Source organism: Miniopterus schreibersii (assembly GCF_964146895.1).
Source record: "Miniopterus schreibersii genome assembly, chromosome: 2".
NCBI lineage: Eukaryota > Metazoa > Chordata > Mammalia > Chiroptera > Miniopteridae > Miniopterus > Miniopterus schreibersii.
Genome location: NC_138102.1, coordinates 185,198,119 through 185,217,533, shown reverse-complemented (window position 1 = coordinate 185,217,533; position 19,415 = coordinate 185,198,119). Strand labels below are relative to the sequence as shown.

Genomic DNA, 19,415 nt, shown 5'->3' with positions numbered 1-19,415 from the left:
TTTTGTCAGTGGAATGGAATGACATTAGTGAAAGTCGTATTATAGTACTGACACTGAAGCAGCTTCTAGAAATGTGGGATTGCAGAACTTTGAACATTGTAAGGATGGACAGAATAGTCCAACTTCCTAATTATTTTTTACAACATCCTGACAGGTGGCTGTTTACTTACTACAAGGAATACTTCATTGATTAGGAGCTTCCTTCTCAAGGCAGCCCATTCTTTTATTCCTTTATTAATAGTACAAATGCTAAGGAAATTCTTCCATTTCATGTGTAATTTAGAATGTTAGTAGTCGTATTTGTTCTATTAGAAAAATTACACCCTATAGCAGGAATTTTTCCTGGAATCATTGCATTTGAAGTTGCTAGGGATCTTACAAATCATATAATTGCCTTCAGTTTACAAATGAGGAAGCTGATGTCAGAAATGTCAGTGGACTTGCCACACACTGAGTGAAGACTGAAACGGGACAAGGCCCCAGGTTGGCAGGTGCCACTTCATTCTTACACACACCACTGAGTGCATGAATATAAAATCACTTGCTGGTTTCCTGTTTTTTTGTAAAAGTATATCCAGAAACCTTCTCCCAAAAATGCTACTTTTGGCAAGAATACTGTTTCTTGCCTGGCCAGGCGTGGCTCAGCAGTTGAGCATCGACCTAGGATCCAGGAGATCACGGTTTGATTCCCGGCCAGGGCACATGCCCGGGTTGCAGGCTCGATCCCCAGCAGGGGGCGTGCAGGAAGCAGTTGATCAATGACGATTCTCTCATCATTGATGTTTCTTTTCTCTCTCTTCCTCTCTCTCTCAAATCAATAAAGGTATATTTTTTAAAAAAAGAATGCTGTTTCTTAATGACATAAAAATTTATTAGAGGTCATTTGTTGGCACTATAGCTGAGTTTATGAAAAATCAAATATGCTTTCTTTTAACTATTGTTGAATTATATTGTTTTATAGGCAGAACGTTATCAGAGTCTCCTTGAAGAACTGAAAATAAACAAGATTCAACTGCAGCTTTTCAAACTATATCATAATGAGAAAAAAATTCATTTCCTGACCACCGAGTTAGAGCATGTGAATAGGAATTTGAGTGCCACAAAGGAGTCTCTTTCTCATCATGAAAACATAGTGAAAGCCAAGAAAAAGGAACATGGAATGCTAACTAGACAGCTACAACAAACAGAAAAGGAATTAAAGTGAGTTTTTAAAAATAGTTATTAACAGTTGGATTTTATATAGATCAATAGAGAAAATAAAAATAAAAGTGACGTTTTGAAAGTTTTTTATATATATATATATACTTTTTACTTTGAAATACTTTCAAATATACAGAAAAATTGTAAAGCGAATACAGTGTTTCCATATTCCCCACACTTTCTCCTACTTACAGCTTACATTGTTAGTGTGAAACATTTGTCAGAATTACTGAAGCAATGTGGATACATTACTATTAACCAAAGTCCATACTTTATTAATATTTTCTTAGTTTTTGATCCAGAATGCCATATTTCATTTAGTCATTCATCTCCATAGACTCCTCTTGGCTGACACAGCTTCTCAGACTGTCCTTGTTTTTGATGACCTTGACAGTTTTGAGGAGGATTGGTCAGGTTTCTTTCTTTTTTTTTTTTTTTTGTAGAATGGTTCTCAATTGGGATTTGTCTGATAGTTTTCTCATGATTATACAGGGCTTCTGAATTTGGAGGAAGACGACCACAGCAGTAAAATGCCCTTTCACCACATCATATCAGGGATGTTATATGGTACATGTGTCTTGTACCATGATATCAACTTGACATGACTGTTGATGTTGACCTTTTCTTGCTTATCTGTAGCCTCTTACTCCAACAATGAGAAACCTGCCTTCCACAAAATGCCAGTTGTTTGCATAATTGTATTAGAACTGTTCATCCATACCCTCCTAGGAAGCAACCTTATCAACTAGAGCATGATGCTTATGTACAATTTCTTTTGCTTTTAGCTTTACAGACTCCTCATTTCTAAAGTTACTTAGGTTAGCACCTTTTATGCCCACCCCTTCAGGAAGGTGGTTTAATACATCCGTAATACAGTTAGGTTCTTTTGTCACTTTCTGAATTCCATCTAGGATGTCTGGGCCTCTTCTAAGTGATTTTTTTGCATTTGCATACATTAAAGTACACTCTTAGTGCTGTAAGTTTTGACAAAGTCTGTAGGTTTTGACAAATGTGTGGTGTCCTGTGTCCATCATTACAGTGTCATACAGAGTATTTTACTACTCTTTAAAAAGTCCCCTCTGCATCACCTCTTCAACCCTCCTAACTAGCAACAACTGATCTGCTTATAGTCTCTGAGAGTGAGTTTTTAGAATTTATTTTTAAATGTGTGATTTGGTCAAGAAATTCTTCCCTTTCTGTATCATGATGTTTAATTTCCTTTAAAGCAAACTTGATTTTCCTTTTTAGATCTGTTGAAGCACTTTTAAATCAGAAGAGGCCTCAGTACATTAAAGCCAAGGAAAACACTTCTCACCATCTCAAGAAATTAGATGCGGCTAAGAAATCAGTGAAGGACAGTGAAAAACAATGTTCTAAACAGGAAGATGACATAAAGGCCCTGGAGACAGAGCTGGTTGATTTAGATAGCGCATGGAAAAGCTTTGAAAAGCAGATAGAGGAAGATGTCCTGCAGAAAGTGCGGGACATTCAACTAGAAGCCAGCCAGGTGAGAAAGTCAGCATGTAGGGAATCTTTCCTTTCTAGTCTTTCAGCTTCTCCTTTTAATTAGAAAAAAGTTTGAAGAATGACCTCTCTTTCTGATCCTTTAAGAGATTGTCCTTACCCTAGCCAGTTTGGCTCAGTGGTTAGAGTGTCAGCCTGAAGGGTCTCAGGCTCCATACCCTGGATCCCCAGCCTAGTCAGGGCTCCTACGAGAGGCATCCAATCGATGTGTCTCTCTCACATTGATATTTCTCTCTCTCTCTCCCTCCCTCCCCAGGCCCCCTTCTCTGTCTCACCCTTCCACTCTCTCTGAAAAAGCAATGGATAAAATATCCTCAGGTGAAGATTTAAAAAAAGAGATTGTTCTCAGAATCTAAATTATGAGGATTTAAAATTTTCAGTCTATATATGGAGTCTAAATTTAACCTTTAGGCTATTTTTTCTTTCTAAGATTAAATGGCATAACATTTTTGAGTTAATTAAAGTCATAGAAAATACTTCAAGAAGATATATGTATCATTTTGTAATAAAAGGTAAATCTTATGTTTTTACAGCAATCATTTTTTTCTAACGAATATTATAAAAACTTAAAAATCAGATACATATGGCTTTGAAGAGACATGATCACTTAATTGACAGTAGGGAAATTGGTTACTTAATGTGATTTAAAATGTTAGGTGATGAATTAATATCCAATTTAGTATATAAGATTTAATTATAATAAGTCAATAGTAGATATCCAAAAACTTATAATTCAGTTTTTAAACATTCAACTAAAATTTTATCATTTATCTTTTTCATTAACTTTATAATAATATAACATTACAATATATATACTACAATTTTGTGATTATATAAATAGAAAAAGTACCTAATTTTCTCTGAGTTCCTCTTGCTTTTAGACTATTAATGAGGTTTGATCTGCTTTCTCTTTTAAGGATTACTTAGAGACCTGGTAGATTTGATTTTTAATATCTTAGTGTATCTAAACAGTTTTAAGTAAAACATTTGTTTTGTGGTCACATTATCTTATCTGGAGGAGATGGTCAGTTGTGATCTGATTTATGTAAAACATACTCTTGTTAAGATTAAATATCTGTTAGTAAAAGACATCATATAAAGAATGTCCTCTCGTGCCTTTCTGAGTTAGAATGTTTAATGCTCTTTATACAGCTGGATCGTTATAAAGAACTTAAGGAACAAGTGAGAAAGAAGGTGGCTATAATGACCCAGCAGCTGGAGAAACTGCAGTGGGAACAGAAGGCTGATAAGGAGAGATTGGCCTTTGAAAAGAGGAGGCATGGAGAGGTTCAGGTACTTGGTTTGTGCAGTCATGATTTACAGTTATTTTCAGTGAAATTTTACTACTTTTTTATATTAGCTTTTCAATATATAAGGGGATTTACATCAGGCATAAGCGATTTATAAAATAATTCTTGGTTACCTGTTACGCTGCTTAGTATCATGTAGGTGCTCTTTTAAGTCTAAGATACAGATAGTGCCTTCCTTCGTGTAGTCAGCAGTCATTTTCTGTGCATCTGTATAGTGATAGGCATGGGCAGATGATACTGCCTCTGTTCTTCATGTATTACATAGTCCAGCGGGGTCAGGAAGAGGGTAGATAACGGGAAAACAAGTGTCCTGTAGAGGTGAATGCGAAATTTTTTTGAAACATTAAAGCTATTGCCCAAGAGGGGTATAATAGTTTGATGGGAAGCAGCCATCAAAATAGCATTATAATGGTCTGCTTTAGCGTAAGACAGACCTGGTCTCCAGGTGGCCTTGTTCTTTCCTGACCTGTGTAATCTTGGTACATAACTAAATTATTTAACTTGTCTGGACTCTGAATTCTTCGTTTGTACAGTGAGGTTAGGCATGTCTACCTCACAGTGATGGGCAGGTCAAATAAGATGAAAGCAAATGTGATACTACACCAAGCATCTGGTCTTTCTCCCTAACGCCTCACAGTGTGGTGTATGATAATCACATGAGTAGAAAGGATGTTTTGTGGAGGAGGAAAACAAATGTCCCCTGGCCGGGCGGCTCAGCTGGTTGGAGTATCGTCCTGTACACCAAAAGGTTGCGAGTTTGATTCCCAGACAGGGCACATACCCAGGTGTGGGTTCAATCCTTGGTTGGCTAGTGTATGAAAGGCAACCAATCGATGTTTCTCTCTCTCCCTCTCCCTTCCTCTCTTTCAAAAATCAATTTAAAAACGCAAAAAACTAACCCTTCCTCTCTAATATCAATGAGTATATCCTCAGGTGAGGATTTAAAAAAAAATTTTAAGAACAAATGTAGTAACATAGCAGTAATTAATTTTAAAGCACTTGTATAATTTGTATTGCATTATGAGATTGTACACTGATTTCTGCACATTCTCATTGCACACTTTGCCTCTGTGCATGCTGATTTTGAAAAACCTACTTACCTCTACATGTTAAATTCTATGGTTACCATACCACAAAGCCTTACCTCACCTGCCTTTTCTCCCCACCCTACCCAAAAAAAACTGAAAATAATTTCTTCTGCACCTAATCACTCATTCTTAATCTATAGCTAAGAAATTTTATCACATTGAAGGAGGAGTACAGAGAATTGATACAGCTCCACTAGACTGGGAGCTTCTTAAAGGCAGGATTCGTACGAGTGTCCATTGTAAACCTTGTACTTAGTACGTATCAGTAAGTGTTGGTTGAATTGCTGTTGTCTTTTGAATATGAAAACACTGATAGAAAAAATATATCCAGGCAGAGAGAGAGAGAGAGAAGTCTGTACCCGTACTCAGTGTCCCATAGGACTGGTGACTCTTCCCAGACAGGAGGGGCTGTAACTTTCCACAGACACCAAGATGGCAGGTGCTGGGCAGTGCTTGGTTTTCCAGACAACTAGCATGATCAGCTGGCATCTCAAATGCAGAATGCCTGCTACCAAGGCACTCTGATTTTTCCCCGTTACATGTCCAGCGGAGCACCCTGTCCCTGACACGCCTCCTGTGAGACAATGACCCTTCCTTTCACATTTCCTGCAGCAAAGCCTCTTCTGCAACCTAAGCCATATCCAAAGTTTGTTCCAGGCTCTTTGCATAACAGGGGATGATTCCTAAGAGACTCACCTGACATGTGAAGTAATGGCCACAAAGGAGCCCACCTGGCATGACACAAGCCTTGGGAGTGGCCAGAGTAAAGGCAGAAGCAGGTTTTCCAGTTGACTAAACTTTGTATTCTTCGTTAAGTAATCTTGTTTTTTCCCTCTTTGCAAGAAATTCTTAAGTGAGATATTAAAATTTCAATATGGGGGCTCTAATTTCAAAATGTTTGAGTTCTAGAGAAAAATGAATGTGTCTTGCTTATTTTTAAAACTCTGGCACCTGGCATAGATGTTTCTCGGTGAATTTGTGGGATACATGAGTACAGTGAGATAAGTATTGTCGTGAAATATGTTTGTTCCTTTCCACTTGAAAACTTTGGTGTTTATTCTCTTTCCTGGTGTGGAAGATTTGTGTTCTTTACCTTTGTACACTTCTGGCTTTAGATTACTTGGTAACAGAGTAAGGCAGATCAACCTTGCTGTCGTGGGCAGTGTGAATTAGGGAACAGGTTAAAGACGTGAAACAGGACTACTACTGTCCTTGGATTTGATGACAAGGTGAACGGAGCAAGACTTTTGGGAAGCCCTTCTCCCAGAAGCCTCTAGTTGCCTTATCCATCTTATACTATTATAACACTAAGTTACTCTGCCGGAGTTATGTATTTAATTGTCTGTCTCTTCCCCAAGACCTTGGTCCTTGAGAGCAGGGACTCTCTCCTGTTCTTTGTATCTCTACTTCCCAGCACGTGGTAGCCAGCGAATAAATATTGATTGCATGAGTAGTTTGCAGCATAGGGAATAGTCAGTGATATCAGTTGAGTGGGGGGGGGGGAGATGGGTACTTGAAGCAGGCAAAGCAGCACAATGATTTCAGAAACCTTTAAGTTTTGTTTTTGATTATTTATTTATATTTAAAATAGGGGGACTACTCTGTAAAGTACATGATTTTCTAACAACTTTGCTGTACATCTGAAACTAGTACAGAGTAATATTGAATGTAAACTGTAATTGATAAATTTTTAAAAACGATTCATCATATATAACAAAGCACAGATAGATTTGTATTAAAGCTGAAGTCCCAGAAGAAATGATTGATATTCTTGTGAAATACTGAATTTATATTCTATCAAACCATTATCAAACCACATCTTTTCATTTATGAATTAACTTTATAATGCAGGATGGTATTTGTCTTAATTGCTCTTGGTCAGAGAGGGGACACCTTGTTTTTATTTTTCTGGTATTTTCTAAATTTTAGTTAATTAAGATGCACGTTCAAGGTTAGATTCTATTCGTTATTCCATTGTTTTTTTCTTTCTCTATGGACGACCTATTTACTCCATCTCAGTTTGGTACTAATTTAAAATTTTTAACTAAAAAGTTTCAGATATGTGAAAAATAAAAGAACTGTGTATAGATATTTGAAAATAACCCCCTTGGAGTTTGACTTTACCAGAGTAAACTTTGTGGAGATCGGATATCTAGTGAAGGGTGGAGCCAGGATTTGAACCCCAATTCTTGTAACCTCAAAGCTCTGTACCATCCTGTCTTTTCACAATTAAAATTTGCTCTTATGACTATTTTCATATGGTTCTATTTGATATATTTCAAATTCTGAACAACTAAGGATAGTACAGTAAGTTCTAAGCATATAGTGAAAAATAATCAATTTTATTTGTTTGGAGTTGATGCAACTGATTTTAGGTTTCATTTCCTAATTTAGGAAAATCTAAAACAAATAAAAGAACAAATAGAAGATCATAAGAAGCGAATAGAGAAGTTGGAGGAGTATACAAAAACATGCATGTGGGTATTGTTAAAAAAGGTTTTGCAGCTGTCTTATATTTCAAGGGTCTGGTTTATTTGTAGTATATTCATCAAATAAATGCATTCATTGTATCATAATGTTTTCACTCTTCCATTGTTTATAATAAAAATTATACTTAAGCAAAAAATGAAATTTTTAAGTTTTGAAAATATAAATGTTTATCAGTGGTGAAATGTAAAACTCTCATTTGGTATTGATATTTTAAAATAGAAGTTATGTCATGAAAGCTAGTACAAGCTAAGCATTCTAGCACTAAGAATTTTTGAAGCTGACATTTACCTATTTTGCTCTGGTTATGGTGATCCACCCGTTTTCAGTATCCAGAAATATGTATCTTTTGAATCAACAAAGAACGATCAAAATCTCTTTTGCCCAAGTTTGGTGCTAGGTTTATTTTACTACATTTTTCATTATTTAAAATTGATAGAGCGCTATTCCATTCCCCTGCAGTGCCAGGCCTGAGTATATTGTATCTTGTAATACCTAAATTTTGTTTTTAGTTTTTGCTATGCAATTAATTGTTATTATTATTTAGGGAATGCTTGAAAGAGAAAAAACAGCAAGAGGAGGCACTAGTGGATGAAATTGAAAAAACAAAATCAAGAATTTCTGAAGTTAATGAAGAGATGGCTCTGATCAGAAGTGAGCTGCAGAATGCTGGACTTGATAACCATGAGGGAAAGCGTCAGCAAAAGAGAGCAGAGGTTCTGGAGAACCTTAAGAGACTTTACCCAGATTCTGTGGTAATTAGTTTAAACAAAAATGCTGAGCCTTTGTATTTGGGATTGAAAATGTTATCGTCATTTGAAAGCAAAATTACTTCAGAAATCTTTTAAGTTTTGTGGTTGACTATTTATTTATATTTAAAATATATTAAGTAATTAGGGTAAAAATGTAAATAACTTCCAGTCGTTATCTATACATAAGTAACTATTGGAGAAGAACATTGACATGAACACGTTTCTAGAAAGTCCAAGTTATGGCCAGTATCCAAAGGACTTGGATGCCATGAAGTAGTTTCCCTCCCCAAAACACACAGCCTCAAACTTCATATTCTTCATGGTTTCAATTTTTTAAATTATATTTTCAGTAGACATTATTGGTAAACTTTTGTAACAGTGAACTTTTATTCTCTAAGTCTCACCTGCATCCAGTTTTGCTAGTATATTTAATGAGCTCAGATACAGCAGTGTCTAACCTGTTGCTTAGGGTATCAGCCTCACCGAATTATTTCCTTTGGCATTGGGTTCTGGCTTCTTACTCTCATCACGCGAACCAGCGTTCGCTGCACAGTCCTTATTTTATGGATGGTGGCCTGTTTTCAGCATTTGACACCGTAAACCACTTGAGCGGTTTTGAAGCCCCTGCCCATTGGCTTCTGTGATACCAGCTCATGATTCCCCTCTCTGGCCACCCCTGCTCCTCCTGCCTTTCTCACTCTCCGGTGTTGCTCTTGACTTAGACAGTGCTGAAGGACTAAGTCTTTGCTGCAGAGCCCTTCCCCAGTACCAGCCAAAGTACTAGTTAAAAATCACAAAACAAAGAGAGGTAGTTCAACAACCAAACAAGGAAAAGGGCTCCTATGTCTCATGCTGTAAACTTCAGAAAATGGTAATAGTCCAGGATATTTTTTTAAAAGATTGAAGTATAGCCTTTAAAGCATTTATTTTTTTATTGAATTTATCGGGGTTATATTGGTCAATAAAATTGTATAGGTTTCAAGTGTACAGTTCTACAGTACGTCATCTGCACATGGCATTGTGCACTCACCACACAAAGTCTAGTCTCCTTTCATCACCGTTTATCCCCCTTTTCCCCTCTTTCACCTGCCCCCACCCCCTTTCCCTCTGGTAATCACCATACTGTTGTCTGTGTCCATGAGGTGTATTATTTTGTTTATTTAATCCCTTCATATATTTCACCAGCCCCTCAGCCCTCTGACAGCCATCAGTCTGTTCTCTGTCTCTGTGAGTCTGCTTCTACTTTGTTTAATTTGTTCATTAGATTCCACATATAAGGGAAAGCATATGGTATCTGTCTTTCTCTTACTGGCTTCACTTAGCATAGTACCCTCTAGGTCAGGGACTTTGAACAGGTAGGTGTGCTGCAAGAATTTTTAAAACATGCAGATAAGGGGGCCACTCAGATCACAGGTGAAAAGAGAAGAAAAAAACAAAGAGCAGGATAATAAACATTAAAAACAATCATGATCTATCATAAAGAAATTAATATTCCTGAAGAAGAACTGAGCAAATGAAAAGAGCCTAAGACAAAATTGAATCTTCAGGTAGTCTAGGGAGCATTGATACAGTATGGTTGACGTTCTGACATTTTTAAGAAAACTTGAATCTCAGTCTAATAAAGTCTTGACCATTCTTCAGATCTCAAATAGCACTTCTTTGTGGGAAGCCTTCCCTGACACCTCAGGTCAGCCAGTCCCTGTAATATGCTCTCAGCACTCTGTGCTCTACCACAGTGTCTGCTATCTGTTTTATACGTGTGTGATTATTGGTTATTTATTTTTTCCTACTAGACTGATGTCTCTGATAGGTCAGAAGGTATCTGTTGAGTCCAGTAATGTTTACCCAGTGTTTAGCTCAGTGCCTGCATGTACTGGTGAAATGAGGGGTCCTCATAGATTCTTATTTAGTAAATAAGGGGATGAGTGAATGCTACTTAATTACTGTAGCTTTGTAAAAATATTTTAATACCATGGTAAGGTTAGTCCCTACTTGTTACTCTTTTCTTAAATGAAATGTGACACATAAATGGATATTTCATAATAAAACGTGTCCATTTGAGTGAAGCTGTTAAATTCTGATGTTTATTATATAAAATTAGTTCTTAGTTACACTAGGAAACAGTGAGTTATATGCTCCTCACAGATGCATTTCTTATTCTCTCCTTTTTTGGAACCTGCCAAGTTGGGAAGACTGCTTGACCTGTGTCATCCCATTCATAAGAAGTACCAGCTGGCTGTTACCAAGCTCTTTGGCCGGTACATAGTCGCCATTGTTGTAACCTCTGAAAAGGTAGCAAGAGACTGTATTCGATTTCTGAAGGAAGAAAGAGCTGAACCTGAGACATTCCTTGCTCTGGATTACCTTGATGTAAGAAATTTATGTTTAGTATTTAGTAGTGATAAAATCGTGTCTTTTAAAGTATGTCTTTACCGCCTAAAAGTGTGGTAGTGATTGAAAAAAATCACAGCTTGGATGCCAGTCAGTCATTCACTCAGATGGCTGCTGTTAATGTATCGGCAGCCCAAGAATAATATCAGTGGGTGGTGTCTTTTTCAACTTCATATAATTTCTTCCATATCTAGTTTTGCCATAATTCTACCTTGATGATTTTAAGGACGTTGTTCTAGCCTACTAGACAGCAATGTTTTTATTCAATAGCAAAGTGTAGGAGATGGATAAGACATGTGGTATGTTGGTGAAGTGCCAGCCCAGAGTCTCAATGTAAATACGTGGTTCAGTAAATACACATCAGACTTGGTGGAGCAGGCTAATCTTGAGCCTTGGGGGTATGTATTGAGAGGCCTTGGAGTATCCAGAGTCTAAATTCCTGAGGCAGGAACTGAGTATTTGTTTTTTTTATTTTAGTGTATCTAATAAGTATTTTTTTAAACCTTTTAGATCAAGCCAATTAATGAGAGGTTACGGGAGATTAAAGGCTGTAAAATGGTGATTGATGTTGTAAAGACTCAGTTTCCTCAGCTGAAGAAAGTAATTCAGTTTGTGTGTGGAAATGGCCTTGTCTGTGAGACTGTGGAGGAAGCCAGGCATATTGCATTCGATGGACCTGAGCGACGGAAAGTAAGACGCTTAGATCATACTCTTGGGTAATCTGAAGCAATATTTATAAGACTAACACGTTATACATACAAATATCTGTATATGTTTTCATATGACTCTTACTAAGGAAAACTGACATAGAACCTAAGATGGTTATGGCTTCAGTAGTTTTTATAATGTTCAGTTGAGTTTTCAAAAAATTAACTTCTGTAGTATTTCCCAATATCATAAATTATATTTTGGAAATTAGATTTATTGTAATGCCTTCAAAGAAGTTAATTTATTTTTTTTCTTATATGCAATAAATGTTCTCACTGGATCTCAATATGTCCTGCATTTACATGCATTTTTGAGTATCAGGAAAAATTTTAGGTGCTTATTTTACATCCTGGGTTAATTCTTCCCTAGCTTAATGGAGGTACTACCTCCTTTTCCACATTCAAGGTTTTAACACATTTGAAGTTACAGAAATGGCACAATTGAAAATGAGGTTAGTAAATATTTATCTCTCAAGTGAATCATTTTTATTTTAAAAATAAGTATTGTTTTAGTCTCAGTTCAATAGAGTTTCTATTTAGTTAAGCAATGTTTCATTTCTTAGATTATCTGACATAGTTGTTTTTTTTTAAAACTACATCTGTGATGAAGTTTACATAGTGCCTAAGGTCATAAGCCATGAAGCAAAGCCAGTGATGCTACTTAGGAATTAATTATATGACTTTTTAGGCAAGTTTCTAAACCTCTAATTTTAGTTTTCTCATCTAAAATTGGGGAAATAATAGTACCTATCTCGTAGAGTTATAAGGGTTAAACTAAGTAATAACATGCAAAATACTAATAGTGCCTAGCAAATAACTCTCAAAAAGAGGTAGTCATTTTTTTATTTACTAGTCAATTAAAATATTTGATCTGGAATGTCCAGAATTGCAAATTAACACAAAACAGGCTATTATGAAAAATAGTAATTTTCAGTTTTAAATTTATTGTCTAACATGATTAACTTCTCATATATTTTAGTACTTCTGTTAGTAATAATCCTAATGATAATACAGTCACAGTCTTAGGAATCAGTGTCACTCATTTCTACATACTAAATCTCAGCAGGTATAATAAGTGAGCTACTAAGAGATCTCCCTTATTTTGCTACCTAATTAAATGTGTTAAAATTTATTTTTGTATATTTGTAAAATATATTTTGTAAAAGTGATTTTTGAAGATGTGTAAGGTCATTTTAAAGAAGTCACATGAAGACTTTATTCCCTCTTTCAGTCAACAAATATTAATGGTTTATCTGTTCACAGCAAGATGCCACCCCTTTTAGGCTAGAACTTGTTCTTACCGTTATTTCAAAATTTTAATGAGCTTTGTCATTTGTGTCTTAAGTATATTACAGAGACTATCTTCTCCCTACTACTGTTATGCCACTTAAGAAACTTTCTCTGTGCTTTAGGATGCATAAAACCTTTGAATAGATGTCACATTTTCACAGATGTCTGTCTTCAATTTGTGCTTTTGGTTTTCCATGGATTTACATCTTTTCATTGACTTAATATCATGTTTTAGAATTTTCTTTATGCAAACACTGTAAGCGACATTACAAAATGCTGTTTTGGTTAGTTTCTAAACAATATACAGTATATATAAACTACATAATATAAATTATATTAATTCTAACTATCATTTGGTTATCAGGATTTTTATAACTCAATTTTTAAATATTTTAAAAATTTATGTAACAAAATTTTAAAATCTGGAATCTCTTTAAATACATGTGATTATTCTATCCATTCCCCTTACACCAGAGAAACAACAATTATTGGTTTCCTCTTCCCATAGACTGCTGGTTGGTTGTTACTCTAAATCAAACGTATATAGAAAGATCTACCTAAAACAGACCCAGAAAAATGTCATTAACTAGCTGGATAATTTGTGAAAAGACCACTTTTTTCAAAAATCACACACATTAAACAAGAGAGAATAAAAATACAGGGTTCAGAAAGCTGGAAAAACTGGGTACCATCTGGAATAAAATATAAATATAGTTCAATCTAAACTTCACACCTTATGCCAGATTACTTTCCAGATGGATTAGAAAAGTAAGTGTAAAAATGAAACTATAAGGGTACTAAGAAAAACCACAGGAAATTTTTTCTAAATCGTAGAGATAGTAAGGCCTTTGCAATATGATAAAAATCCCAAAATCTATGTAAAAGATGGGTAAATTCATATAAACATAAAAGATTTCTGCATAGCAAAAACCGTCATAAGTAAAATCAAAAGACATGGCAATCAGGGAAAATATTTGCAACTCATAGTAAAGATCAGATTTTCTTACAAATCAGTCAGAAAAAGAACAAAAATAGCTGTGGCCGGTGTGGCTCAGTGGCTGGAGCGTCAGCCCATGAACTTGAAGGGTCCTGGGTTCGATTCCGCCCAAGGGCACGAACCTCATTTGCAGACTCGATCCCCTGGCACTGGTCGGGTGCGTGCGGGAGGCAACCACTCAATGTGTCTCTCTCACATCGATGTTTCTCTTCCCTCCCTCCCTTCTACTCTCTCTCAAAATTAATGAAAAAAATATCCTCAAGTGAGGATAACAAAAAACAAACAAAAAATTTACTTTTCTTCACTTTTTAAAATGGTATCATTTTTATATTTTAATTTTAATCTGGAATTTACTTCGATGTGCATTGTTAAATATAAGTATTAGCTTTCCCCCCTAAATGGTTAATTACCTGTCTTAACATCATATTGAATAATTTTTCTTTTCCCTACTTATTTGAGGTCAGTGATTTCTCATAATAGAGTTATTAATTATACTTTGTTCTTTTTACACCTAGTATAATTTCTTGTCTTAATTATTTGTAGCTATCTTAGTATATATTTATTGTAATTTTTATTATAATCTACAAAGTAATCTAACTTTAGAAAATAGTTGAGATACATATACACTATAAATAAATTAGTAGAATATTAGCCCTCAGGCACTATAAAACCAGCATGTCTAAAACTAAAGTTACGTTTTTCTTTCTAAATCTTGGTTTCTGTCCTGTATTTCTTCGGTTTAATTCTTGGTACCACTATTCTAACCAAATTAGATTCTGGTTTTTCCCCCAAGTATTTCCTCTATATTGCCCAGGCTTTTCTGATTGCACCTCCTAAATATTTCCCAAGTCGTACTCTTCTCTTCATCCCAGGTATTGTTGGCTGGTTTCGTGCATCACCTCTGGCTTTGCTTGCACCAGTCCATTTTCCAAACCATTGCCAGAGTGGCCTGTCTAAAGCTGTTAACCATTCAGCTCTAATCCTCTCAGCCCCTTCTGCCAGCCCCATCCGCCCTCAGTTGCACTGGATTCCCCCATACTCCCCAGGATGGCACACAGCTCTGAGATATGCCTGTCTACTCGCCTCATGTCTAAGTTATTCCTTCACTCTCACCTTACTTTCTAGGAATCCCAAATCCTTTGTGTTCACTCTTTCCCCATTCCGTCCCTGTGAAGCTTGCACACATATGCATAATCTGTTTTATGCATCCATATCCTGCTGCCAGCACTTCACCACTGCCCCTTCCCTGGCTACCTCCTCCATACCTGCGTCAGGAGCTGCAGTTGCCTGCTTCATGTCCCTCTCCCTTTCTTACTAACAGAACCTTGATCGTAATTGTGTAACAGTCTAGGAGGGGCCGTTGGATGTAAATGACAGTCATCCAGTAGACTTGCCAGCAAGGTTTCTTAAGGGCCCTTTTACTTTTCTTCTTTCTTGAAACAGACAAAATAGCTGGAATTCTATGAGTCATTTTGGACGACAAAATGACTGAAGACAGTCATATAATAGACACTGGCACACATTACTAGTGATAGACAGTGTACATGCAAAGGAAGCTTTATTGAGACAACTTAAAAGCCAAGAAACAGTGAAACCTACGTGGCTCCTCAGTTTTCATTCCATAGATGTGTGTTTGTGCCAGGCAAAGATAGCACAAGTAGAAAGTGTTCCAGGAGAGGGAAGGTGCCCCTCATACCATGTTACATTTTTATGGGAAAGTCAGAAGAATAAGCTGAATATGTAACAGTGGACTTCCTGGTCAGGAACACTGCGTTCCAGACCAGGAGCCGCAGGAGTTCAGTTCCTGTGCTGCTCCTATTGCTCCCAGTAGAGATCCAGTGTTCTTCCAAAAAGCTAGTTTAGACCCAAGGAGCAAACTGGTTGCTAAGCTAACCATTGGGAGGGAAGGGAATCCTCAAGGCCTTCCAGAAAATAAAAAGCCTGTCTCCCTTGAGTAATCCAAGTACTAAGGATGGAAGAACCATATTATAAGAGTCTGGGTTAACTATGGAACCACCATACAAACCCTGGAATGCTTCTGTAATTGTGAGAGAGAAATAAACCACTTTTTTCTGTTAAATGTAACTAATTTAATTGTGATAAGATATGATGAAAGCCTTCACCTCCTCAGGAAGCCTTCTGTGGACCTCCGGGCTGTGTTAGAACCTCCCAGTTTATACATACAGATACCCTGAATATGCTTCTCTATTCTCGTGACTTTATATGGTGATGATGTGTTTTTTTGTTGTTTTTCTTAATCCTCACCTGAGGATATTTTTTCCATTGCTTTTCAGAGTGAAAGGGAGAGAGAGAGAAACACCAATGTGAGAGAGAGACATATCGGTTGATTGCCTCCCACACACACCCTGACCATTGGGGCCCGCAACCGAGGTACGTGCCTTTGGCTGGAATCAAACCATTGACCCTTCAGCCCTTGGGACAACGCTCTCACCATTGAGCCAAACCGGCTAGGGCTGTAATGATGTGTTTATATGTCTCTCTTTTCTGCTAACATAACTCCCTGAGGGTCAGTACCTGTATTTCACTCCCGTTGTCACTCCTGTCCCCAGTATGAAATGTCTCAGATGCAGCAGTCACGCAGGGAACATCTGAATGAAGGAATCAATGAGACGCCTCTTTGTTGGCTTTTTTTTAAAAATCAGCTCATGTTCATGGTTTTAGTCCTCAACAGGTAGTCTCCTGCTTTGATTAGAAACATTTGCAAAACATTGAGAATTGCTTTTATTTATTCCATAAAGCATATGCATACTCAGGACTACAAGCTGTTTTTTATACCCTTAACTTCATTTAAATTTTTGTTCCTGGTCCCAGTTCATATCCATTTTGGAGAATGTGATATTTTTTGGTATCCTAAAGTTGCTAAGACAGTTTTCATAATAAGTCATTGGCATGTGATGTCAAATTCTTCAAAATACAACATTATATAATGCAAACTATTTGATATTAAATACAAATATCCTTGGTTTTTTATTCTCAAGATTGAATATGTTTGGAACTAATATACAATTTATTTTGAACCTTTTTAATTTCTAATTGGTTGCCCAGAATTGCTTTGGGCCTTAGCAAGACAGGGTCTTGTATTTGTGGTTTATTGGTTGGTGTCTTTCATATGCTAGAGATTTTATTATGTGGTTTTTCTTGCCTACAAATTCTCAGCTGTAGGAATTGCCTTATTATGTCCTATTTTTATCTTCTTTATGTAATTTTTCTGAGGTAAAATATTTTTTAATTTTACAGACAGTATCTCTTGATGGAACATTATTTTTAAAGTCTGGGGTGATCTCTGGAGGTTCAAGTGACTTAAAATACAAGGCTCGATGCTGGGATGAGAAAGAATTAAAGAATTTAAGAGACAGAAGAACCTATCTAATGCAAGAATTAAAGGTAAATTCCTGTTGCAAAAGTTGTAGGCCTGGCCAGGCATGGCTCAGCGGTTGATCGTCGACCTAGGATCCAGGCGATCAGAGTTTTCCATTCCTGGTCAGGGCACATGCCCGGGTTGTGGGCTCGATCAATGACTCTCTCATCATTAATGTTTCTATCTCTCTCTCTCCCTCTCCTTTCCTCTCTCTGAAATCAATAAAGGTTGTTTTTTTTTTTAAACTCCAAGAAGTCTTTAAAAAAAAAAGTTGTAGAATAATTGTGTTTTTTAAATAAATTTGCCCCGTATTATAACATACAAAAATAAATTCCAGATACATTAACCCACTTGAATGTAAAAAATTTTTAAATGAGGGTAAGAGCCATTGTATATATTTTCTTAAAGTTTAAAATGAAGACTAAGTTTTATACTGTCAAAGAATTTTTTTACAAATTGACATGAAAAAAGACATTAGGATAGAAACATCCAGTCAAAGGATAGGATTAAGCAGTTCAGAGAAAGAAGAAATCCATATGGCTAATAAACATGAAAATGCTCAGTATAGAATATAGTACTCGGGGATACTGATTAAATTAAGATTATTTCATACCTATCAATGAACTTGGAAAAAATATATGTGCTGGTGGAGATGTAAAGAAACATGAGATCATACATTATTTATAGAAATGTGAATTGTTACAACCTTTGGGAAAGCAATGGGTACCAGCTATTAACATGAATACCTCTGACCCATCGCTCTCACCCTGGGGAATCTGTTGCATGGGAACACAAATATGTGTTGCAGCATTGTTTTTTGTGGCAAAACTCTGGAAACAAAGTGAATACCCCTCATTCAGGGAGTAGTGAAATAATGTGGTAGTCTTACTCTGGAATAATATGCAGCTATTAAAAATGAATTTAGAGCTTTAGTAGTTGACTTTTGTGAGCAACTGAATGAGAAGAAAGAGGCAGAAAAGTATGTTCAATATGGTTCTAAATTTGCAAAACAAGACTGAAAAAACATATATATATGTTCACGTAAGGGGTTGGAGTAAAAATACAGAAGAACACATACTAGGGAATTAGTTTGGTTGGGTAAGAGGGTAAGTGAAGGGAGAAGGCAGCAGGTGAGGCCAACAGGAAGACAAGGGAGCACTGAGAGCTAGGCAGCACGTGTCCCACGGTCCCGTTTATATGCCTCGAGGAACACGCACTCCTTGTTCCTCCATTTTTGTGCCTGTCTTCTCTTAGGAAGTGTGTGAGTTTTTTGAGGGTGCTATATGGCATCTTGGTTACTCCACATGGCTTATGTACTTAATTGCCCAGAAGGGAAGGTGGAATGTGGATGTGGCTATCTATAAAAAGTCAGTGAATTGTGACTATGAAAGTACTTTTTCTGTTGTAAAATGTCCTCATCGTATTTCTCTTCTTCTTTAGGATTTAATGAAGATGCTTCGCAAGGAAGCAGATTTGAAACAAATACAGACTCTGGTACAAGGAACTCATACACGACTCAAATATTCGCAGAGTGAACTAGAGAGAATGAAAAAGAAGCACCTTGCTGCTCTTTACCAGGTAATACAGAGTTACATAAAACTTTATGGAAATTAGAACCAGGACGTAGAATTTCAGGAGTTACATGTATATAGCACCATGTAATTATTATACTTTACTCCATGATTGAGGGTTATACTCTAGTCCTTTAGTTACTTTATTTTTATGGTTGCTAATCTTATACAGTTGTACCTGAATTTACTTTCATGGGTTCCCTTTTTATCCTAAAAGATACCCATCATGTTTTTGTCTTCACTATATAAAGCTAAAATATCCATGTTAAAAAAGAATTTGTTTTCTCTTTTGTAATTAGGAACAATCTCAGCTACAAAGTGAACTACTAAATATTGACTCTCAATGTTCTATGTTGAATGAAGGAATCAAAGTGCGGCAACAAAGAATTGAAGAAGTTCAAGAAAAGATAGATAAGGTCATGAATGACACATTTATTATTAAGTGGCATGTAGAATATAATTCTAGACCAGATACCAGATTTAGGGCTTCTTGAATATGTACTAGGTTTTATTGGTTTGCCAGATTAGTTTTCTTGTGTCTTCTGAGAACCACTGTTGCTCATCTCAGGAGACAATGACCAGGGCACAGTTACTCTCTTCTGCTCTCCAACCTTTTCCTGCTCATTGTACAAGTTACAGCCTCTCTCTTTATCCCACTGCCCAGGAAAGAACTTTGTCATTTGTGTTATCTTTTAAGGTTACTTATTCAGCCCGACCAG

General features: G+C 36.4%; 1 protein-coding gene across 1 annotated transcript in view; it reads left to right on the top strand.

Annotated features, from left to right (window-relative positions):
• The window catches only part of SMC1B (structural maintenance of chromosomes 1B), a gene marked incomplete at both ends in the record, with an annotated part of 48,477 nt that overhangs the window by 8,603 nt on the left and 20,459 nt on the right, over positions 1-19,415 (top strand). Inside the window, 10 exons of the mRNA XM_081127839.1 lie at positions 962-1,200; positions 2,449-2,707; positions 3,877-4,017; positions 7,517-7,599; positions 8,157-8,364; positions 10,546-10,731; positions 11,263-11,442; positions 17,005-17,151; positions 18,566-18,703; positions 18,996-19,112. Coding sequence (XP_080983965.1) covers positions 962-1,200; positions 2,449-2,707; positions 3,877-4,017; positions 7,517-7,599; positions 8,157-8,364; positions 10,546-10,731; positions 11,263-11,442; positions 17,005-17,151; positions 18,566-18,703; positions 18,996-19,112 — 1,698 coding nt within the window. The remainder of the gene's footprint in view (positions 1-961; positions 1,201-2,448; positions 2,708-3,876; positions 4,018-7,516; positions 7,600-8,156; positions 8,365-10,545; positions 10,732-11,262; positions 11,443-17,004; positions 17,152-18,565; positions 18,704-18,995; positions 19,113-19,415) is intronic.